Consider the following 25326-nt stretch of genomic DNA (forward strand, 5'->3'; position numbering starts at 1 on the left):
TCCTCCACATCCTGATGTGGTTTGACTTCCTAGTGTCCCCTCCTCCTCCCAAATGTGGTAGATATACAAACATGAATGCCTTCTATAGCTTTAAAAAAACCCCAAAACACACACAAAACAATCAAAAAAGACAAATAGTTACAAACTTTTGCTGGTAAGATGAATACCAGAGTTAGACATCATGGACAAAACAGTGATAAAAATTAACTGCTTGCTGTGTTTTTTTGACCTTTGTAGCCTCTTCAAAAGATGTAGGCACGTTACACATTGTTAGATTCAAGGTGGAAGCCATAGAGAAAATAACAGAGAAAGCAGCTGAACACAGCCTCAGAATATCTGAGTTAGAAGACACTTGATTATCTTACCTGTAATTTTTGGTTCTCTAACTAGTTTCTACAAGATACAGTATGCCTTTGTTTTACGGAAAGAAGAAGCTAGCAGCTATTGTTCATTGACAACAAGGACCCCAATCTGTGACACAGCTGGAACTAGTGGAAGGTTTACAAGCAAAGTGTGCACAAATTCCTCCTAACCAATTCCTCCTAGCCAAATCCTCTTTCTGTGTGTGTCTGACATACACATGGTGAGGAGTCTCTGATGGTGCTGGTATTTGAGCAATGTGCATGTCGGGATCCCTGGTCTGCAAGATGCTGCAATGCTCCCTCTTGGTGGAAACACAGTATTTGTCACAGAATAATGATCTGCTGTCAGGAAATTCCTAGCATGAAAATGTGTTTCCTTTTGTCAAAACCAAAAGGTATTACTTCTTAAAACCAGCAGCAAGCTCTTCATTTTCCAGTAAAACATCTGCGGCCCTTTCTGAAGAATGGACCAAGTCCACACGGGCTGCAGATATACTTTGGTCAATCACTTTGCTTATGTAGTTTGTCTTTTGATTTTTTTTAATAGAACCAAGTGATATAAAGTGACATACCAAATGAAAGATATTTACAAAACAGTATAAAATAAGCTACTGTGGTATCATGGGTATGTGTGACGTTTTCTAAGGACATACTGTATTAGAGGTAGGTGAAAAAGGGGAGATGATTCTGTAACCTTCAAATATCCCAGGATCCTCCATTCACTAGTTTTTCTTCTTTTGCATTATTTTATTTATATTTTTGCAGACACAGAGGGCTTATAACAACTTTAATGCTTAGTTTTTTGACATATTAAGATCACCCTACTATTATTTAAAGCAGTGCACATCTTCTTTTGGTCCAAATAGGCAGATTCTGCCCATAATTTGAGACTGTAAGTACATTGAAGCCTTTGCTTCTCTCTGTCTGGACAGACCTAATACCAGTATGTCAACAATGGCTTAATCAAACCTCTTTTAAAGAAGATCACAACCACAGGTTAACACTTTTTCAACAAGCACTGTTTAAATGCTGACGGTCTCTGGGAGAGAAGACATCCCTTAGCTAATTTTCCATGCCCGTCTTTGCACTGGACAGTCCTGGTGTGCCATCCTGTGTCGCATGTTCGAGAACAAGAAAGCCACGGCCCCGTAACCCAGCGGGGTTGCGTGAGCTGTGGAGTTACTTTGCCGCTGCTGCTGCCACTGCTGGTGACAGAGTTAGTCATTTGCCCTTGCTTCTTTGGCACGAAGAAACTATAGCGGACATCCACTGGTTGAGTTGGATCAGTCGCAAGTATCTGCACAATAAGAACCTCTTTTGTGGCAGAGTGTCCCATTGCGTGCAAGAAATCATCTTTGTGACTCCAGCCGCTGTAGTTCATGACAGTCCCGTTGATGTCAATGATTGTTTCTGAAGTGGAGATCATGTATTTTCCATTGACAAGGTACTCACCGTTTTTCTTTTTCAAGGCCAGGTAGGCAGTGAACCTGCTCTGGTCCTTAGTCTTGAACTGCCGAACTTTGATGTGGGTTGCCCCGTCTGGGATTTTCACTACATCTGTGTAGCCCTTGCTGAATGAAGTTAAGAAAAAAGAGTATTCAGTAGCTAGCGTGAAATAAGCCTCAAGTCTTACTGCAACACCTAATGAAGTCACTGGCATGACGCATCTTGCTTCGTTTTAGTTAAGGCCCTGAATCCATCTGGCTTGAGGCTCATCTACAATTAATTTAACCAGGTTCCACTGTTTGTCTATTGTATTGTTCTTCACGTTCTTGAAGAAATTTCTACTGCACTTATTTCAAATTGCTTAATCTTTAGCTTTAGTAATGATTTTATGTGAGTCAGATACAAGTGGAATGAAAAATAACAGATAGCTTATATATTTCAGCAAAGGGTGGGAGATATGAAATATGATGCACGCTTTGCCTGCCAAGGAAAAGATAATGAGATATGCATTGGTTACAGCTGTTTCTTGCTGTCTTTGCTATAATGATGATTAAGGAAAGCATGAGCAGAGTAACAGCTGGGTAGAGGTACCTTGGGAACATTTAAAAATAATTTTGATCACTGAGAAAAAATTTGTTTACTTTGAAATTCATAAAGCCAAAGATTAATTGTCAAGTGCCTAATACGAGGTGCACCCAAATGTTTAATTTGTACCATCACAGAGTTCTCTCTGTTGCTACTTATGAAGTATCTTAATTCAGATTTAGAAAAAGATATTTAACTCTTCTACCGAAAGTGACAAGCATTCAGAACCTGCAAGTGTGCTGGAACTTATCACTATCTCAAGTAGGTTATTTATTTTAACTTTACTGATATATAGAAAAAATCTAAAGACTATACGTAGCTATAAGCTACCAACTGCACTTTGGAGACATGTATTTGCATTTCTAAATCTGTGACAAAACCATTCTGCAAGTATCTCACGTCTGAAAAGTTTAGTGCTGAAACTTCTGGGGAAAAAGGAATGAGAAAATATACTAAAAATATATAAAAGTGAAGGGGTTTCCTCTGGGACTGTTTAAAGAACAGACTGCTAATTTCGAGAATTTTTGGCTGCACAAGTAGAGACTGCACAGACTACAGATTAAACGCTTGTGCTATTCCCCTGCTATTTCCAACAGTTATGGGACAATGACTAAAACTCTATTGATTTAGCACCTCCATAAAGCTGAAGGAATATAGTGCAAAAAACAGGCTGGGGGGCACTTTGCTCTACAGCACTGCACAAATATTTTTACGTAACGGTTGCCAAAATAACTCTGTTAAAACATGTTATTAATGTTACAAAATCATTTGGTTAAAAACTAAAAGCAATGCTGAAGAATTCAAGTTGTCTGCACAAAGAACTGTAACACTCCACGTGCACAAAGAAGCACATGCAGCTTTAGTTCTCCCCTTTCCCAACTTCTGACAATTTGGCTTTACAGCCTTTTTAAAAAAGTTCTTAGGAAGCAAGTTTTCCAGAAGATTATGTTCTGACTGCTTTAAAAGAAAAAAGTACAAACAAATAGTGTTATGGCAATTGTCCACAATGGGAAATACTAGTTTCCCCTTGTACATTTAATAGTTTCCCTGTACATTAAACATACAGATTGCTACAGTTTGGTTTATAACGGACAGCAACACTGGAGCTGCTATTTTTCAGTGGAGAAAAGATAATTTTACTACAGCCACTGCCCTTTCATATGTAAAAACAGTTTACAGCCAATTAAGGTTTCACTATTTTAATGAAGGGTTTATTTTAAAGTCAATCACTGGCATAAGGGAATTGCCTCAAACAATATTTCCAAGAAAAAATAAAACCTTGTCACTCCAAAATTAAATCAAAATCAAGTTAGAACACACTTGCTACTTACAGGTTGACTATCACTTTCTAAATAGGGCAATTTTTTGAATGCATTGAGATTGAATTAATACTTTACCCTCTGACCAGTCTCATTTCAGTTAAAGGCATGATTTGAGGAGTAAGATGGTAGCTTCACAGGAATAATTATAATAGAATCTCTCCATTTCCAAGTATATCTATGCTACAAATCTGACCTCACTGAAATTCATGGAGTCCCTTTAACATTTTTGCTGGAGCCTGGGTTCCAGCACAAGGATCATTACTCAATCACATGAAGCATATCTCATACTGTCTTCTTCATTTATACATCCCTGACATTTCAATATTTATAAATTGGAAAAGATTTGGTTTATATAATCACTAATTTGGATGGAAAGTCATTCTTTGTGGCAGAGGTGTTTTGGCATCATCAGGTGTGTAATCATTGGTTTACCAGGAAGAAGATTAGTTATGTTTATTTTTAGAATAAATTCACTCTCAAAGCCATTTTTGACTGCTATTAATCAGTATGTTGAAATGTATAGAAATAAAAGGTCATTTCAGGAGTCAGATTTCAACTTCTGGTAGCTTTCAATATGCTACGTAAGAATTTGGAAGATATAAAACAAAATCAAGTTTATGTACGTTTTAAAAGATTGTACACTAATGCAGTCACAGACACTAAGTAGAAATTGTCAACTGAAAGTTTCTAAGAGTAGATCGCTACAGCAGTCCTTTGAGACCTTGGAATCTATGTAAATGATAATTACAAATCCTTATTTTTCTATGAGTCTTAAGACTTGAAGAGGGAGGGAAACAACAGTTCAGAGAGAAAGCAGACTTACTTGACATTGGTATTTCAGTACAAAGCTTACTGCTGCCCTCAGTGTGGTCAGGGAAAACCGTGGGGGTGGTTCCTTTTATTTTACTTAAGTTTTATTACAGTTAAAAGCTGAACTCTAACAGAAAAATGTCTTAGGGATAACTGCTATAAATATTTTGACTTAAAAAAAAATCCATCTCGAAATTGACATTATGCCAGTGGACATGAAGGGATATAGCAAATGCCATGCTTAAACCTATGCTTCTGACATCGCATCTCCTCATCTAAGCTCCACATACACTCAGCAGTGTGAAAAGGTATTTTTAGGGTGTAATCCCTCTCAGCTACTAAGGAAGACTTTTACAGCTGTAGTCTAGTGCCGTCTGCTTCTCTCCACTAACTACACAAGGAATCCGTGTCACTAAATCAGGTGGGATGTCCTCATTGTCATTCAAAGTTAGATGAGATGACACACATTCTCAGCGTGTAACTTGCTAACACAGCATCGTCTGGGAAATGCAGACTTTCAGAAATACCCAGATTATTCTGACCCCAACTTTCTGATTCACTCCTCTCTTCCCTTTCCTCCCTCCTCTAGAAACCACAAGCCATCTGACACAGCAAGATTAGCAAGTAGCACAAGATGCTATGCCTTAATCTAGGCAGACTTCTATTGATGGGGTGCTCCCCTGTATCACTGGCACTTTGTGTCAGAAATGAAGTGGGTACAGTGTTTTGCCAGTTGATTATTTGCTAGTTTTGCAGTAATGTTAAGAGGCCAGCTGTAAACATCTGGAAAGTGCAATAAAGCACAGGCTATGTACTTTTTTACTCAATCTTTGTATGAAAGTAGATTGCATTTAGAGACAGCAAGCAAGCAAGCACATAGCAGTGTTACTATTGGCGCAACAAGATACATTTACTAATACTCAAGATCGATACCTCTTTTTGGTAAAGGTTCCCATGACTTTTGTGCAGCTGGAATTGTCTCCTCCACACACCCCGCATTTGTCATACTGGAGCTTTGAACCGATGATGCCGTCGCAACCAGTTCGGATGCATTTTCCCCGGACGCAGACTGAATTACTGTACGGTCGACATTCAGTACCATCAGTTACCTAGGCAATCAAATGACCGTTAAGTTAAAACTGCCATGGAAAAGATTTGCTTTTGTGAATCCAACTGGCAAAACCCAGTTACTTATTTATGTCACCTACTCAGAACAGACTCCCTACCCTGACAGACCAGACTCAGTTTCTCTAACATTTCCAGCACAAAAGCAGATGAAATTTAGCAAAGGGCTGAAAGCAATGACAGATAACTCCACCCTAAGACGCTAAAATGACCCTGGCTTTAATGATGATCTCACAGCTTATTAATAATAACAATAACAGTACTTGTAGATAGCCTTGCATTTGAACTATCTACATCTAAATGTTACCTTCAGAACATTTAGAGGCAGCAAACTGCAAGTATAAGCGTGGGAGACATTTCAGTTCGAATTGTATCTGATATAACTGACCACAAGTCACATCTATACTAATTGGCTAATTATTCAATATTAATTGGCTTCATAAGAGTTACGCTGGAGTCCCTTAACAAAATTCAGGGTAAAACTTATTCTTTTACTCATAGTACTCTTTCTCCTCCAGAAAAGCCCAGAATGACAGATGACTCTCCAGGTAGAAACCCCTTTATCCACTACTAAAAACAAACTAGTGCAGAGTGCACTAAGAGGCCCACATTTTTCATGAATCCACATACTGAGATGTGGAAAAACTTATCTCATTTTAGAGGCCACTTCTGGTCCTAATGTATAACCAGTGGATCAAACCATTAAATCTAATCACACAGTTAAATCTTTGAATCATAAGATTAACTTCTTTCCCCTTGTTGTAGGGAAAGATTTCCAAGATACATGACACTTCTAAACTGGAGCATGAAATCATGATTGGAGATGTCATTACCTTCTGAGAAAATACCACATAATATCCAGTTCCTTTGGCTCGGCAGGTGAGCTTGCAAACGTCTCCGGGAAGTACTCCAGCATACTTGGGGACCCATTCAACAAATGTCTTGACACCCTTTGCGTCAGACTGATAGCCATTCCTTGCTTCACACTGCTCTTGTCGAAAAGATTTAGCTGTAGAAGTATTCACATCATTAGTGACTATTTCAGACCATGCTGCAAATATCATTATGCCCATTTATTATTCCAATTTCTTTTTTACATAATTTTTAAGTTATGTCACTTCACCTCTTTACTTAGAACTGGCCTTCAAATCCTTCAACTGTTTTAGCTTGGAAATCTTCCCATGACATAATAAGCACTAAAGGACTAAAGTTTGCATTATGGTTCATTTTCCAGGACTTAAATTTCTTTTCATTCAAATGTCCTTTCTGTATGGCGTCAGGCTGGGGATGGGGGAAGAATTACAGTATTGTATTAATGATGAATGTCTTGTCTTGGTAAGTACATTTTGGAGAAACTACAATGGACCTTTGTTGTTTCCTTTCACAGTAGATGTTCAATATTTACTATCTTTTAACATAAGAGGCTGAAGCACGAAGGCACTTTGGCACGCAGGCACTTACCATTTGCTGGGCAGGGTGTGACGTTGCAGGAGCGGTAGATGGCCCTCTTGCCGGTGCAGTACCGGCCATTGTTTCTAGGAGCTGGGTTATTGCAGTGACGATAAGCAAACTGAACTCCTCCGCCACAGGTACGGGAGCACTGTCCCCAAGGTCCCCAGGACCCCCAGTTACCATGGCTTGAAGCCTGAAATATATGGAACAGTGGGAAGTAAGGACATCATCCAAGTGTGAATAAAGGTGCTACATCTCAAAGACACTGCTTATGTTTTCCTCAACTGAAGGTGATTCCTTGGTCATTTTAATCAGGGGTAACAGGTCTTAGGAGCCTTCTTTCTCCCAGCAGAGTTAATTTCTGCCTTTTATCTGCACATTGATGACATCTCTTTTGGCACTGTGCATGCAAAGGCAATACTAGGCCTTGCTCTGCACAGCTGCCTTCAGCTTGTTTCATGGAAGACACCCATGCACCACAAGTAGCACCCACAGTCTCATGTGCTACTCTCTTAGTTTTTGCTGTTCCTTAAACTAGCTCCAGGGGATTCAGCTCCCAGAATATGTTCATAAGGCTAATCTATGATTAATTAAATGCAATTATTGTGATGTGTAGTTATTGCTCTGAATTACTGGCAAGAGATGGAGTTGTCAGATATAGTTTGCAACTCTGCTAAACTGGCTACCTAGAAAGAGTATTGCAACAGCACGTATAAGTATATAATTCCACAAAAAAGGGTGTTATAAGGGCTGTAGCTTGATTTGAATGACACTCATAGTTTGCAAATATCTTCACAAAGCTCTACAAGTCCATACCTCTTCTGTGGGTATAACAGAAGAGGCAGTGGTACTGTCTACCCAGTAAATTTAGAAGTATCTGAACTGTGCAGCTGACAGTTCTCACGAGCCTGGGGACACTTCAGGTGTATAAAGTTGACAGAGGGGACTCTGTCACTGGAGGTACAAACTTTTCTGCTCCAGAAATTATATTCTGGATGAACTTCATCCACCTTTCTCTTCACTACAGTTAGGGCCCTGAGGTCTTTCAGATGAGGGTGGTAAATTAAATTTACAGTTTTAATTTACCTCCCAGTCCATTGCCAAGAAGTCAGGAAGCTAAGAACAGGTCCTTGACAATCTTTCTGTATGTCCTGAGACCTGACTTACTGAATGGGCAAATCCTCTGCTCTGAAGGGATGCTCCCAGTTTTCCAGGAATGAAGGCTTTCATGCTTCAAGAAGAAAACATGCTTCCTGAAACTCAGCAGCATTTTTCCTATATCCCTCACCAATAACACTCCAATTACATGCTAAAAAATAAGGCAGCTTTCAATCTGCCTTCCATAAAGCCCCTTTCACTCCCACAAAAATCAGCACCGTTGAGGATCAGGCCTTCTACAATTCCCTAGGGTCACAGCTGGTAACTTACTGAGTAGTATTTCTTCTTGGTTTTGTCAACGCATTTTCCCTGGAGGCAGATCCTCCCTTTTCCACATGGTGTTCCCTCCACAGCAGGCAGCTTCTTAGTCAGACAAACCATCTGACCTTGGCGTACAACTGCACACCAGAGGCGAGAGCACACATCCATACCAGGACACACTGTGTATTCGGGTCCAAACGCCAGTTTGCACTGACGAATGGCATCATAGGTTTGTCCTGGAAGCTCCTCAGGGCCCAGGATCTGCTTTCTTGGTTGGTCCAGCAAACAGTTACCTAAAAGAGCAAACCAACCTATTATTACTCATTTTCTAGTTTTCTCTGCAGTGCTGCAAATCTGTCATTCAAGTTAGGCAGATCGATAATGACAGCGAACCTCGTTCAAAGGATACGGACGTGAAATGAAAGGGTCTCTGAGGTGTCATCAGGTGTTGGACAAGGTCATACTATTGCAACTGTGTTCTCACCCAGCAGTGTGCCAGGCATTGAGCTGCCTGTTTCCAAGCTGAGGGTGCAAATGAGTTTTACTCAGGTCCCTTTGGCCTTTCATCCTGGTTTCCTTTATTTGAATTGACTCTGAACACATTCCACTCTATTTATCAGTTTGTGATTTAAGGAATGATCCAGACTCATGGCAAAGTAAGCTAAGTTGTCATTGAATTTTGAGACAGAATGTCAGAAATGGTAGAGCTTCTAAAGGGATGCCAGAAAAATCACAAAAACCAGACTTGTAGCCAATGAGGCACTTCAAAGAAAAAAAAAGAAAAAAAACCCCAACGGATCAAAGGAAAAATATAAGCTGCATATCAAAACTAACGTTGGCGGTAAATCTGGACTGGGCTTTCCTTGTAAGGAATGATACCTGGCTGCTTCTGGAATTAGTTTGAAGAGGGTTATCCATTTTATACAAAAATACATAAATAACAGAAAGAAAAGAAAAAAAATGGCATAAACATAAAGAATTTAATATGTGTTTTGAGATATATTGCAGAGATCAAGATTTGTCTGGCACACTAAAAATGAGAATTCACATTTCGGTTCTAGAGGACCTACTGATAGTTTTTTTTACTGTTGAAAAACTTACTTGTTGACATGCAGAACTATTTATTCAGTGTAACCTCTTTTACACTTCATGAAAGGGATATGTGGTCTGGGCAAGCTTCACTTATCCTTGGCCAAAATAACTTACCACAATTTACCTCACTTTGGAACCTACACCAGGGTTCTTCAGTTGGATCACGGGTGAAAAAAGGCTATCTATAAAATTCTCACTATTTACACAAAAATGGAATAGAATTTCAAGCTATGGCAGTGAATTTAAACAAGCCAAATATCCCATCTCTCAATGGCTTGTATTTTCCCTCCAGAACACACACTTAGTGCAGCTGGGTTTTTTTTTCCTCTAAAGACTAAGGCCAATTAGCCAAATCAGCTACAAATTCTTTCTGCATCATCACTTACTACCAAAAAACTCTCTGTCTTGTTAAACTTGTTCCGTATTTCCTTTGCTGTCCCTGATTTACCCTAGCCTTATCTTTAATCTGGATTATGCTGACTTTTTTAATGAAGACAAGGTGTGCCAATGCTAACTGGTGAGCTGAGTGCCATGAGATAAAGATAATTAAAAGTACCCTAGTGTTCAAAGCCTGTTGTAAAATATAAAAGTCATGGTGAAGAGTGAGGAAGCACAGATTTTTTTTCTGGGGTTTCTGTCTAAAAAGCCAGATTAGCAGTGTTCCAGCTGATCTCACACGATAAATTCAAAACTGAAGATACAGAAGGCCCCTAAGGCTTCCCCACAGGAAAAAAAAAAATCTTTACATTTATAGATAGTAGCAGTGGTAATCTATGTTTAGCCAGGTTGCAATAAAGTGCAGGTGTTTTCACCACCAGCTTGCTCCAACCTCCTATTGTAATGGTCAGAAAAGACAGAGTTAAGAAGTTGGAGAATGGTTTGCCCTGGGCCCCCTGCTTGAGAAAGGCAGAGAGCGCTTCAATTGACTACACTGCATTGCAACATACAGAGCATGTATACACTGCTATTCCCATTTTTTATCCTGAGTACCAAAGAACATCTGTGTGCCCTGGAATAGAGCAACATTGTTGTCTGATGACAGTGTTAATTAAGCCATCTCATTATCTCTCCTCAATGTTATGTGCAATATATCTTGGGGAAAAAAGGCAGAGTAAGATCTGTGCAGGAAGCAGATAACCAGGATATAAATTAATTAAAATAGAAAGAGTCCTTGTTTCAGGTTGCACAGAGCACCGTGCACTCTGACAAACACAATAAATCGCAAGCAATCATACCACAGCCTAGTGGTTGGCATGACAATAAAGGCAATTAGTACCTTAGGAGAGGGCTGGCTAAAAGCAGATGGAAATAAATGTCACTGTCTTCTGGACACTAAGTCAGCCTTTTCCACCTAAATGTCAAACTACTGTCTGGGGTCATCTCATGGGTGTAAAACAAATGGTGATATCATGACAATGATATTTATAGTTCTCAGAGTGGGCCTCAGGAGACAGGGAATCAGCACCTTGATCCTCCCCAGACCCCCTGGTTGACCTTGGACAAGACATTTATATTGGGATTTATTTAGCTGACTTTAGCTGTATGTAATACTGGTGTCTGCGATTCAGTCAACTGTCAGATGTTTCACTACTCAGGCAAACAAGTTTATGGTGTAATTCAGCACCACTAATGCAACTCATGAGATCAGTCAAACCATTGATGCCATTGATTAGACCCCTCTGCACTACGATGGGAACTTAAATACCCAGTTTAGGAGTAGCTACCTACATAGTAAATACCAACATTTTATAAGATGAGTCCGCTCCCCAACATAGCTTTCCAAATTTAGAAAATAGGAACATCAGTACTCGATAAAGTGATGTTAAGGAATTACAGAGTCAAGACTGTGATGTTGTGGTGAATGGACTTAAGTCCAGTTGGCGGCCGGTCACGAGCGGCGTTCCCCAGGGCTCTGTTTTGGGGCCAGTCTTTTTCAAGATCTTTATCGATGATCTGGATGAGGGGATTGAGTGTGCCCTCAGTAAGCTTGCAGATGACACCAAGGTGGGTGGGAGTGTCGATCTGCTGGAGGGTAGGATGGCCCTGCAGAGGGACCTGGACAGGCTGGACCGATGGGCCAAGGCCAACTGTATGAGGTTCAACAAGGCCAAGTGCCGGGTCCTGCACTTGGGTCACAACAACCCCATGCAACGCTACAGGCTTGGGGAGGAGTGGCTGGAAAGCTGCCTGGCAGAAAAGGACCTGGGGGTGTTGGCTGACAGCCAGCTGAACATGAGCCAGCAGTGTGCCCAGGCGGCCAAGAAGGCCAACAGCATCCTGGCTTGTATCAGGAATAGTGTGGCCAGCAGGAGCAGGGAAGTGATCGTCCCCCTGTACTTGGCACTGGTGAGGCTGCACCACGAATACTGTGTCCAGTTTTGGGCCCCTCAATACAAGAAAGACACTGAGGTGCTGGAGCGTGTTCAGAGAAGGGCAACGAAGCTGGTGAAGGGTCTGGAGCACAAGTCTTATGAGGAACGGCTGAGGGAACTGGGGTTGTTTAGCCTGGAGAAGAGGAGGCTGAGGGAAGACCTTATGGCTCTCTACAACAACCTGAAAGGAGGGTGTAGTGAGGTGGGTGTTGGGCTCTTCTCCCACGTAGTTAGCAATAGGACGAGAGGAAATGGGCTCAAGCTGTGGCAGGGGAGGTTTAGGTTGGATATTAGGAAAAATTTCTTCACGGAAAGGGTAGTCAAGCATTGGAACAGGCTGCCCAGAGAGGTGGTGGAGTCACCATCCCTGGAAGTGTTCAAAAAATGGGTAGACGTGGCACTCTGGGACATGGTTTAGTGGACATGGTGGTGTTGGGTTGATGATTGGACTGATGATCTTAAAGATCCTTTCCAATCTTAATGATTCCTAGTTTTTACTTCCATTATAAATAATCCAGCCACCAAGCCAGGAAACATGAAATTGCTGCTCTACCCTTAATTGGTTTAGTGGTGGACTTGGTAATGTTAGGTTAGTGGTTGGACTGGATGATCTTAAAGGTCTTTTCCAACCTAAATGATTCTATGATTCTATGTTTGCTGTTACAGCAGTGTGGGGTGAACATCTAAATCTATATGGGAAACTTACTTAAGTAAGCTTTGATAAGACATTGACTGTTCTTTTGTAGTAGAAAACTGCTCACAGATCCAAACTTCTGGACTTCATTCACATTTTATTATGCTTAGCCATAAGGAGCAGCAGATGAAGCACTTTATTTCCCCACACCAATGCTGTCATGCCCTGTTTGTCACACAGCACAATTCATAAGCTCATGCCCACTCAGACCAAAAGCCCGGCACAAACTGCTTATGCTGCCTATTAAAGAATGGAAGAGTCTCCTCTTGTTCACTGTTTCCCACATAAACTTCCTGTGACTATGCAAAATCCGGTCACAAATATCCTAAAAGAAAGCCTGGCATATGAGTATCTGTATTCTTTTGTTGCAACTGCTGGTTTGTGCCCACATTATGCCTGCAGCACTGCGCAAAATTACACCTGAATAGTTAAGGGTTTTTTTTTCTCTGTCTAACAGCACTTGAAAGAGATAGGATTTTCTTCTTTCTATGGGAAGATTGCAGGGGAACACCTTCTTGAAAACAAAAAGGGAAGGAAAACACTGCAACTACACAACGGTGCATCCGCCCCAGCTAAGGAAAAAAATAAGCAACCCAAAAAGCAGACACATGATTATTCTGAAGGAAACATGGAAATATGGCACGTTTGCACTGTTTTATTATCAGCCTAAAGCAGTCTGAAAGCCCGCGTCATGCTCTACTAGGATCCTGTGGTTTCTGGTACACTCAGCGTACATTACAAATGGGAATTATGGAGCTATGTGTTCATTCACTGGCTGGAAGAAGAAAATAAAACCAGAAGTTCCCTTCCTAAAATAATGCATGTCCTTTCAGCACAATAATTTGAAGAAACTGCAATTTAAATAATTGACTTCCATTTTTACTTCATAGATAGTGTTTGTGCTGTTAAGACAAATCTTTGATTTAAGATAAATAACTGAAAAATTGTAAACTTCAACACAAAAGGAAGACTGTTACTTAGAAAAGGTCTCTGAAGGCCTGATCTTTCAAGAGAAGAGATTCCCTAAACATTGTGTATTTGAAATCACACCAAGAGCATCAGTAATAAAATTAACTCACAGAAGACTATGGACCTCTATGACAAGAGGTTCAAATTTTCTGTGAATTCTTTCATCACATCAATAATTCTTTGAGACTACATGCCTGAGTGATAACTACTCATGAGTATTAGAAAGGGCAATGTACCCTAACCTATCCGTTAACAGACTGACAGATCCTAAGCCCTTTTCATGCAGCAAAGAATACATGGCTTTGTGAAAAGTGTCAGCGGTTGAGGACTGCTCAACTTCATGCACAGGAAAACAGCACTGATGCTGAACAAGGAGACCATAATGAAGCTCCGAAGGATGTGAAGCTCCTACCTACTTTTACTGGAAAAAACTGGCAGAGTTATATTCTTAGACCTGTAGGACTGATTGTTACAGCCCCTGCTTACTTCTACATAGAGACTGGGTCCAGCTCATGGATAAGGGTCCAAATTTCAAGCATCCCCCCCAGGTACAAACAAGCCAAAGGTGAGGTGGGTGGGAGAAATGCTCTCTTTGTTTTCTTTATTGTTGGAGAAAATAGCTAGCTGGATGCATAGTAAAGAGAAGTCAGGTCACAAAAAAAGGGAAAAAATGAGAACCACCTTTCTACTCGCCTGCAGCAGGAGAGGAACAGAAGAGGAAATGTAGTTCAGAGTTCCTTGCGCTCTCTAAGAGGTCATTCATGGATGGTGAGGGAGGTTTCTTACCCCAGTGAACTGTACTGTACCTCAGTAACTAAACTCAACAAGGAAAGTTCTCTTCATATGTGGAAACTAACTTGGTAATATTAAGTCAATGCCAGAGCAGTATGGACCATGAAACAGGACAGTACAGATTAATGGATCTAATAAAATTGAGAGAAAAAATGAAGTCATTCTCCAATAGAGGAAAACAGGAGAAAATATTTCAGAGAGCACTGAAATTAGCCGACAAAATATTTAAAAGCAAAAAAACCTTTACATTCAGCAGACATACCATACTTTTTATCCATAAGCTTTTCGGTTACCATAACAACTTGATCCATGCACTCAATTATGTCATTTTTATCTCAGCATTTTGGAATTTGAATGGTTTGTTTAAGAACTGCAGTTGCTTTGGGAGCACAGGGAAGACTTTAAGATTCATTAAAGAGTGAAGACTATGCTTTTTTATTGCTACTTTTGGAAAATGGAAGTTTTGCACTTATTCTCCAAAGGGTAAAAGACATATTTAACAAATATTAGTTACATGACTTGGAAGGTAAGCTCCTGGGGCAGAAGTAGTCTTTTATCATATACAGCACAGAGGAGTCTTAATTCTTGCTTACAGCCCCTCTACATAAACATAATAAATACATTGTCATTATAAATGTAATTAATATAATGGCATTATAAACATAATAAATGCCATTAATGGTAACAAGAATACATACACTCTGTTCGTATCTGTAGTCTAATGCTAAGTAGATCATATCACCCATTTTAATTTCTGTGAGCAAAAAGCCATTTCCTTATGTCCTCTGTTTAAAATACTCTCTGAGCTCGTATCTGTGGCATTTGGGAAGACAAGACTAATTTCATGCTTTTAAAAAAAACTCTCCATGTTCCAAAACAAATTCTTGCCAACACACACTCCATCAACTCTTTCTTCTCTCTTGCATTTGAACCATGCAAAGGGAGGGTGAGACTCTGCCAGCCTTTTAGACCTTTGCCTTGTTTTGAAAGCACTTCAAGATAGTCCTGAAGATGAGCAAGGAATGAACAAGCTGGTATAAAATGTTCTTATTAAAAAACCAGATCACAGTAAAAACTAACATGTAGCTGACACAAGGTGTGATAATACATACCATGACCATCATCGAAAAATTCTGTTATAGTTGCTGAAGTGCATTTGGACCAGGGTTTTGAAGCATCAATGCTAGTCAGAATGGAGGACATCAGGCGCTTATCTTCCATGGAGCCAAAGTTCTCCTCACAAAATTTGGAGTCATCATGGGAAAGCCCAAGCAAGTGCCCTATAGAAATGGAACAAATAAATAAAATTATATGACTATCCTTAACAGAGCTTACTAGCTGGAGCTCACGGTCAAGGTCAAATGAACTGTATAATTTTGAATTTTGAACAGCAGCCCAAAGCAGGCCACTTGAAATGTGGCGTCTCTGCTTGAAGACAAAAAAGCTGTGACAGTTTACTCCATTACATATAGCAAGGAAGTAATGCCATCAGCTGACATGTCTTGAAACTGTGCTAATTGAAACATGATGAAGACTAAAGTGAACTGTACTCATTCATATTAGTTTAACAATTTAGTTCTTACTGTTTTTCCAAATAATCTTCAGCAAGAAAGACTAATACTTCACTCTGTAAAGACGTTCTGCAACTGTCTAGAAAGGTGTTACAATATCTTTCTAAATGGACAAAACTGCTAGTATATATGGAGCAACTAAACAAACTGTATGCAAATTCTTAAAGTGCACTCCTCGCTGAAGTGTGAGTACTATCTACAACACATCAAACAATCTGAATAATGTTTTCAAATAGTCTTTTCCACGTAGAGAGTCTTGTTTTGTGGGAGGGTGCTTTTTAGTATTGTTTTGGCTAGGATTTTAGTTTTGCTGGTTTTTATTTTTAAATGTATATGGCATTGGATATTTATACTCCAAAACACAAAATAATGTGCATACAAAGCAGCACATGATGGAACTTGCAAAAATCCTTTGTGTCCAGAGGAGTTCAGTCCAGTGCTAGATGAGTTCTTATAAGTGTGACAGCAACCTTTTCTGTATATCAGTGATCCCCATTTTCTCTAGTCTGTGCAACAATAATAGATTGCAGGCAACAGACTTTGTTCCCTCTGTAAAAATCAGGTTTAACTTTAATTTCCATGCCCACACTGGATTACTTCACAGCCAACTTACTATCCAAGAGGTAGAAGACTGAATGGGAACCAAAGCTGTAGGGAGCTCAAGCCTGAACTTAGCACTCATAGTCTTCAACCTAGGCCAGGAGATGATTAATCAGACATGCAGGGCTAGACCTACGAGGACAGGCTGAAAGAGTTGGGGTTGTTCAGCCTGGAGAAGAGAAGGCTGCGAGGAGACCTTATTGCAACCTTTCAGTACTTAAAGGGGGCCTATAGGAAGGATGGGGGCAATATTTTTAGCAAGGCCTGTTGTGACAGTACAAGGAGTAATGGTTTTAAACTAAAGGAGGGTAGATTTAGACTAAACATAAGGAAGAAATTTTTTACAGTGAGGGTGGTGAAGCACTGGAACAGGTTGCCCAGAGAGGAAGTGGAGGCCCCATCCCTGGCAACATTCCAGGTCAGGTTGGACGGGGCTCTGAGCACCCTGATCTGGTTAAAGCTGTCCCTGCTCACTGCAGGGGGGGTGGGCTAGATGACCTCTAAAGGTCCCTTCCAACCCAAAGCATTCTATGATTCTATGATGATTCTATGATATCATATTCTGACATCCATAGCAATAGGCATGTCAATAGTAATAACAATAATACCTACAGTACAGGCTGGCAAAGAAGAAAATCAGCAAATTCTACCTGTTTGCCTTATATAAACTTGCTGTTATGTTGTTTTCATCTACTTTGGGGCAGAAGTCAAAAGGAAAGAGATGGAGGCAGCACTCACTGCCAAGCTGTATGCTTCGTCCCTGACCTAAGGATGGAGCTACAGAAAAAGCGACAAGAGGACCTTGATCTGTCACTTCTAGTTGTACCAGTGATGACTGAGAACAGCCAGTCTGTCTTCTGCAGCTACTGAATTTGCACTGGGGGGAGGTGGGAAGGAGAATGAAGAGGGCATTTCTCTTTTTTCCTCTCTTCCCCTGATGTGCACACATTTACCAACATCATTTAAATACAGCTACTATTTGAATAGAAAGACCTGTAGTATTATAAATGCTAGTAAGAATTTATTCAAGGAACCTGGGTTAACACTGATGAGAGTTAATACTCCTTTCCCTGGTATTACTGTTGCTAATTGCTATTGCAATGCTGCATCACAAGTACATTGCTGCGAAAAAAAAAAAGAATCAAACTTTCATACTGAAAGCATGTCTAATTCCTGGTGTATTTCATATGCAAGATTTGGGCTTATTTTTTTCTGATAGGTAAACCCACTTTCCTTTGGCAATGCTTATTATATATGGGCCAGATAATGCTATTTTTATTCTGCGCTGCGACCTGAGTATCAGTAGGTACATGTCAAATTTCAATCTGATATTGTACAATATAAATACCTGCACTGAAGAGATGACAATATCTTTGTTTTATTTAAGCCAAATGCTGATGTTGAGCAAAATAACTCACTAGTAAGATTATGATTTCAAGCAGATACATTTCTCTGACAGAGTAACCAAATAATCAGTGCATCCCTTCTAACCTATAGAGCAAATTCTGTGGAAGTGTCACAGGCTAAGCGTTTAATGAATGAGCAGCTACTGTGCCAATGAGGACTACCTCTGACTTTGCCAAAGTCCTAGACACTGGCAACAAGCATCTTCAGGAAACACAAAGATAATGTTATTTTTGGCTGCCATTCTATACAATGTTATCACTATGTTTGTATTCGTGCTAATGCACTGAATGGCACCAGGTCACACCTCATGTCTGAAAACTATGAGCAGAGCTGACAGGTTAATGAACATGAACACATGCCTAGTAGTAATATAACTAGAACCATTTGCTGTGTAGCGTATTTCACCAGTGTTCTGCTAACTTAAGCAAACATTTACTAGAGAGGGCTTTAGCCCCATCCTCTAGCTTTTGTTGTACCCTCAACATGCAGCGCAGCTCCCCATTTAAACCACGACCACACACACGCTGCTTTGCAGAACTGTTCAGGAGTTTCAGCCAGTTTCTTGTACTTTACTTGAATCTGTGCACTTGAATATGCATATATTACCAATCAATTATACAGAAATATTTGCAAAAAATTAGCCCAGTAAGCATGAAAACACCATGCTGGTTGACCTAAGTCTCACTGTAGCAACCTTCTCTGAGACAATTTGTATGCTCAAAGGTTGCGGAAACAATGCTTTTGTATTTAATGTCCCAAGACTGCTCACAGTTTTAACACTGCAAGAAACTACTTCACTGCAGCATGCGTGTGAAATAAGGTAATGAGGTTCTGTTAGTGGAAAAGGAGTTTCATTTCTAAGGTACTAAATAGCTCCGGGTAAATAACAAAAGCTGGAGGATTGCTCAAAAAGTTCAGTCAAATAATATCACACAGCACACAATGCATGTTCAGTGTAGGATATGAATAATAGTTGGGTGCAAACTAGCAATTTGAGAACTGAATTTGTCAGAGTGCTCAAGATTTTACAGCACCATCCCAAATGACCTAGAACTCTGTGATGTGAAGGATTCAGTCTTGTAGGGCAGAATTCTGGTTTCTTAACCTTAACACCCTCTGATACCACTCTGCAACACTCCACCCATTTAAGAGACAACTTTGCTCTCTATACGAATCCCTTTCTTGCATAACTGTACTTCACCTTTCATAACTTTGTTCATCTCAAGTGACAGACATCCCACATGAGCACATAATAAATGACTTAATACAGTGCAGATATGCAGAGGCGCTGTTAACTCTAATGCTTCTGAATGTGCAACTTGGGCATCTCTGAGTTTCTCTGCTACCTATGACATTCTTTTAACACAGTTTTTGTGTAAGTTGATCCTTGCACCAACTTCATCAGTCCTGGCTTCGGAAAAACCTCTTTGTCTTTCCTACGTGTGTTTTTCAGCCCCGGCTCCTCCTGCAGTGCAATTTGTAAGCAACCTCAGCTTAGACAACTTACTGTCAGAGCAATGCGGTCACACCACATTAAACTATGGAAATCCTACAGCTGAGCAATGTGAATGCTCCTGGAACAGGCCAGGGAGTATACTGTGCTTTAGCTTGCTCCTGGCTTTCCTGCCTAACGATGGTATACTTTCCTTCCCTCTCTACTCCGAGACACACTGACTCTGCGGAGAATGTAACCACTGAGCTGTGGGTTGAAGCTGTCCTTCTCCCCTTCTTTTTTCCTCCTCCATATATACAAAAAAAGAATATCCCTCAGATATGAGAAAGCTTGCCGCCAAATCTCAAGCTCTTCACTTGTAGCAGGACTGCAAATTTTTCCATAAAATGATTGCAAATTAGTCTCCCTCTTAGAAATGGCTGGACAGTCTCTGTGGAGAAGTTCAGAGTAAATAAATAAAATGAAATGCCTCTCAGGCGACTATTCAGCACAGAACATTTCATCCCAAATACTTTGGCAAAAGCACAGGAAACTGAAACAGGGTCATCTTCTGGGTAGTGTCAAGCTACTGGCTTCACCTCTAAATAGAATGCAGCATAACTTCTAAACTTTACAGTGATAAATGGGGTAAACAAAGGACATACCTCATTAACAGTATCTACTTTGTTATATTAAATCAGGCCATTGTTGTAATGCATGACGAGAACTAAGTCACTTGGCAGACTTCAGCTTTTCAAGGAGAAGAACTTGTGGGAAGTATTCCCAAAGTATTTGTGAATCTCTCGTTATTTTTAGATTTTTCAAAAATAATTTTAAAAAATCATGACAAGAAGTAGTAAGTAGCAAATAATTTCCAAAATATATAATTCTGATTGTCAGTATTTGAGCTTCTAAATTAACCACCAGTGACATTAGTGAGGGTAATATCTGTTCATGGCATTAAATATATGGATTCTATCTGTCCATACTGACTTGCCAGTTAACTTCATATATATGCTTACAGACACTGTGAATATGACTTTCAACAAATTTTACGGAACTAAAATTCCTAATACTTATCACAACCTAAATCTCTCTCCATCCTAGCTTTGGCTTTGAAGGCATTCTGACCACGCTGAAAACAGATTAAAATATGTGACAAACTTCTAATGACTCTTAAAACTGTTTTTGCCCTTCATTAAAATGAATCAAAATTCAAAATATCACAGTGATCTGTAATCTCTAAATACTGTCTAGCTAATGTATGCTCTTTTTAGCACAGAAGTGGGAACAACAAAATGCTTCTACACCTGCGCCCTTCATCCTTTTGCATCCAAGAACTAAAGAAGGGACACTTCCCGTCCTATTTGAAGAGTAGCCTCCCCCTGCATGCATGAACATGCTGGTATTACCACATATTGCTCAGGACATTAGGGTGGTTTCTGGCATTTACTGGTAAGGCGCTTCCTTTCCTAAGAACCGATGTGAAAAAGTGACAGGTGATCCTTCAAGTGATCCTGTAAGATTATGTAAGCATAATTCCAGCAAAAGCTTTGGGCAAAAGTGAAGACTTAACGAACAAAAATCTTATAATGAAGGCTTTTAAAAACTATGCCCATTTTAGCACCACAATATTTTGTACTACTATGAACGTCAAACCAGGCTATTGAAAAAAGAAAAAAAAAAGGCTCCCAGCAGCTGTGTAAAATGATGACTGATTGAGAATTGGTTAGTAGATCATCTGATGTTTTCTACTTAATGAAGCATCTTACTGGTGCTGACAGTTCCCACCGAGTGAAAATGACATAATATAATTTTACCAGCAGGATGGTGTTTAGTTAAGCTATGCTGTAGGAATGCACAAAATGGTAAAAGAAACAGATGGCGAGGAGGCAGGGTTTACCCTCGTGCAAGTGCAGAGGAGCTAGCTTCTTGTAAATTGGTTCCTTCCCAAATGGCAAAAAGACCAACCAGCTAAATGGACTGACAGCCTTTCTACACAGCCTGCCTTCTCCCCTCGAGGTGAGAGAAGGTGTGACTACATCAGTAAAGTGTTGAAAGCAGCATGAAAGCAACCTGCAGACTTTGAACCCTACTGTATTTTGGAGCGTCATCTGCAAGGGGCTCTTGACACAGCTCAGTCTGTTTAGATCCTGAAGCAAGAAATGAAGGAGTCAACAGCAGTCATCCAACCCTGGATCACAGTTCACCTGCACTGTCTGCACTCCTGCCAGCGGACCTTGCACTGCACAAGCCTCCCTACCCCAGCAACTACTGAAGGCCAACACCTGTTACAGCCCAACAGGAAATAATTCCTCCAGTGCATTCAAAAAGAATTCCTACACCCTGTAGGAATGGGGTGTATATTCCTAATATAAGGTGGGAATACTCCAAAGCAATTATGACAAGTCAGCTAAAACTTATCTCTTCCTTAAGTATCAGGACACAAAGATCTCTGCAGGTGAATCAGGAGCACATCAGAGCTATGTCAGATGTGTGGCAAAGCACACTGCACTGCAGCTATTTTCTTCCCAGGAGCGCTGGGAAGCAAAACAGAAGTTTGGGTATTTCTGAATTTTCTTAAAATATGTTGCCAGACTATCTGTAGAGGTTCTCTGAGAGAACAGCATGGAAAAATTACTCTAATCTCATTTATTTTCCACTGGTATCTCAAGCATAGGAATAAAGAAAACAAAAAGCGTCCCCAATGTACAGCAACTAAACCCCAGCTTTTGCTGAAACATAAATCGTGGTGGCTCTTCTGGGAAAAAACCCAAAAACCTTGTTTATGGACATACACAGATCTCTAGTGCTCGAACCAAACAGCATGTCAAAGTAAGCTCTTGCACTGAATTTGACCACGGGACACATGCAAAGTGACACAGCACGCTAAAAAAATGCTGCAGGCGTTGTAATTTGTGTTCTTAGAAAAGCTCAGCTCCAATCAAGCATGTGGTTTTCAGTGAGGTCATGCCTTTCACCTAATTTTCAGTGAGGATGACTGGGGTACAAAAGAAGGTCAAGTGATTTGCCCAAGGTTACCCAGTGAGTCACTGGCTCTCATGGGATCAGGATTCAGGAAGCTCCCGGCTCAACATTCCTTGGTCTAATCACCAGCCCGTAACTTCTGCACTAGTCTCTCGCTCTCTCCTTTGCTAAACAAAGATTGCATGCGGTATAAATCTTTTAAAATAAAACCATTTCTTGTACTGTTTTTCTAACTTGTGTAAGTATTTGACTCCTCGTTAAGAACTGCATACTGATATCACTCAGAAATCCTCTTGACGTCATGGGAATTTTGCATAAAAAATGATGGAACTAAGCAATTAATAAAGTTTTTTTATGAAACAGAAGTGTTTTGAATTACACAGGCTTACAAAAACATGCATAGAATATAAAACTGGCTATTCCTCTTTCTTCATACTTGAACTTTCCTTCCAATTTTTCTTGTCTTTGACTGCTATCCATCACTTACGAAATAAAAAAGAAAAAAAAAAATCACTCTCTCTTTTAAATCTCCAGCCCAGAGGCAGTTTTTAGTATTTCTGGCTTAAAAGAGTTCTTCAGACTGACTGAAACAATAGTCTGAAGTGCAGCTTCTTTTCAGGAGCAGACATAAAAAAAGCCACAATCAGACATTCATACACCAGTCCTGCAGACTTTACACAAAACAAACTTCTGCTGAAATGGCTTGTTATAACAGACTTCTGTGGGAGATCACAGATACATCACCCCCGTCAGACAGACAATTTGCAGGCAAGATTCCATCCAGGCCATGCGGACTAGGCAATCAGAAACCACTATGTCCACATAGACTCAAATAATCATTAAAAAGATGTGGTCTTGGAGGTCCATGCTACATCTGCTCTGCTAATTAACGGGGCATGTAGAAGATAAATATTAACTTGAATGAAAAAGTGGGAGATGGTGACACCCATTTCACATCTGTTCAACTCAGAGTAACTCGCAAATAATATAATTCATGGTAGCTCACGGTAAATGAATGAACTCTGGGAGAGTAGATAGTGCAAGAATGTAAAAATTGTGTTGCCTGCTGCCTGTTTATTGGGTAAATCTGCCTTCCTCTCTGTACTGGAAGTACTTTCTGCACAAAACCTACATGATCATACAGGTTGTATTTACCTGCCAATGAGGAAAGTAATCCCTACCTTCCCCTGCAATCCGGAAAACTGGGGGTTCAGGCACACAGAGCTGAAGTGGACTTCTTCTACAATCATAGGACCATAGAATCATTTAGGTTGGAAAAGACCCTTAAGATCATGGAGTCCAACCTAACATTGCCAAAGCCACCGCTAAACCATGTCCCTAAAATAATTTTTGATAATGATTGTTCTGAAACATTAGGCAAAACACAGTTTCATTCTCAATTCCCTTATAGTTGCAAAGATACTGATATTTCACTCTATATGTTTGGCTTTAAGTTATGATGTTTCAGGATCCGTAGCAGCTTTTCAAAGCAGAGCGCTCTGTTTAATCTAATTCTTCATGAGGTTACATGTACGCAAAAATCTGCACAACTCCAGAAAACCTCTGAAAACTCGGGCAATGTTAGTGCTGTGTCTGAGTCACTTCCTGAAGTCTCTGGTTGAGAACCTGGCCCTCCATCTCCTCACTGCTCTGTCAGAACCACTTCACAGACTTTAAGAAGGCAAAGATCCCCAGTCTACTCAGACGTAAAAGTATGTGGTAGATAAAGAAAAGCTTGAGCATATTCAGAACCTGAGGATTCAATTTTTCTACATCATATGAATTTCCTCCTTCCATCTCTCCACTTTTCCATACCAGCTGTTTCAGCTTCATTAAAAAAGTTTTTTTTTAAGCACCATGTGTGCTGCAGGTGGAACAATTATATATTACATATAACATTGTAAGTTAATTGAAATATTGTTAGGCAAGCCAAGAATTTTTACCCAAAATTTTAACCAGCAACCTTTTGTACAGCTGATGCTTATTTTTTGAAGCATCAGCTAAATTTTCTGCCCCAGTCTTCACCTCTTGTGAAGGCTTAGCTTTGACTGCCCATATTTTCTCTTAACCAAAGGGGATATGTTCATGAGGGCTTAATTCAAGAGCTTTTGCAAGCAGAAATTTAGATAGAACTTTGGAAAAGGTTCAAAGAGAAGGAATCAAGCAATTTTCCTGATGCATGTCATCAGAGAAGACTTGGATGAGTGTAGTCTCTCTCTCTTTTTTGTTGTTTTAAGAAAGCAAATCTGCCTAATTATGATTACCTGGATATTTGCCTAAACTTTGTCTGTCATGAAGGAAACTTAATACCAAAGTCAACCTTCACCATTTTTTCATGTGCCTCTGAGATTCTGTGCTCTTGGCAATGTACCCCCCTTGAAATGAAAGGCTACAAAAGATTTGTACTTGTCAAGTCTGAAGCTTGTCTTTATCTGTTTTATTGTGGCAGCCTTGAAATCAAAGGGCTACATGTTCAGCAGTGGAAAAGAAAAGATGACTGTATTTAGTTACTTTTGAGTGTATACAAAATGAGCACATGTGGTAAAATACGGAATGAGAGTATTTTTTGACTCTTCTATGGACATCAAAAGCAAGACCACCATTTAAATATCATACATATTGTTCTTGGTTTCTTTTTTTTCTGAAGCAGGGTCAGAATCAGTTTGCTATAAAGGTCCCGTAGGTTAGACATGGTAGACATGGCCCTCTTTCTACAGAAGCCTACAACTAAAATACAGGCTCAGGCTCTGCATAAATGCTTTCAGTCCACTCAGAATTCAGCAAAGTGGTATTTTGATGTATTGCAGTGAACCACCTGAGTAGGGACCCCAGGAATGACACCTCACTTCTAAAATGGCTTCTTTACGTAAAATTATGCTCTCTAATAA

At 40.0% G+C, this 25326-nt stretch overlaps 1 protein-coding gene across 1 annotated transcript in view; it reads right to left on the minus strand.

Annotated features, from left to right (window-relative positions):
- Nucleotides 1-1359: 1359 nt before the first annotated feature.
- Nucleotides 1360-25326, minus strand: part of ADAMTS5 (ADAM metallopeptidase with thrombospondin type 1 motif 5) — a 41662-nt gene continuing 17695 nt past the window's right edge. Inside the window, exons 3-8 of the mRNA XM_075728053.1 lie at nt 15553-15720; nt 8531-8814; nt 7112-7295; nt 6484-6659; nt 5459-5634; nt 1360-1933 (exon numbers count right to left, since the gene is read on the minus strand). Coding sequence (XP_075584168.1) covers nt 1360-1933; nt 5459-5634; nt 6484-6659; nt 7112-7295; nt 8531-8814; nt 15553-15720 — 1562 coding nt within the window. The remainder of the gene's footprint in view (nt 1934-5458; nt 5635-6483; nt 6660-7111; nt 7296-8530; nt 8815-15552; nt 15721-25326) is intronic.

This window comes from Pelecanus crispus, chromosome 1 (genome assembly GCF_030463565.1).
Source record: "Pelecanus crispus isolate bPelCri1 chromosome 1, bPelCri1.pri, whole genome shotgun sequence".
Taxonomy (NCBI): domain Eukaryota; kingdom Metazoa; phylum Chordata; class Aves; order Pelecaniformes; family Pelecanidae; genus Pelecanus; species Pelecanus crispus.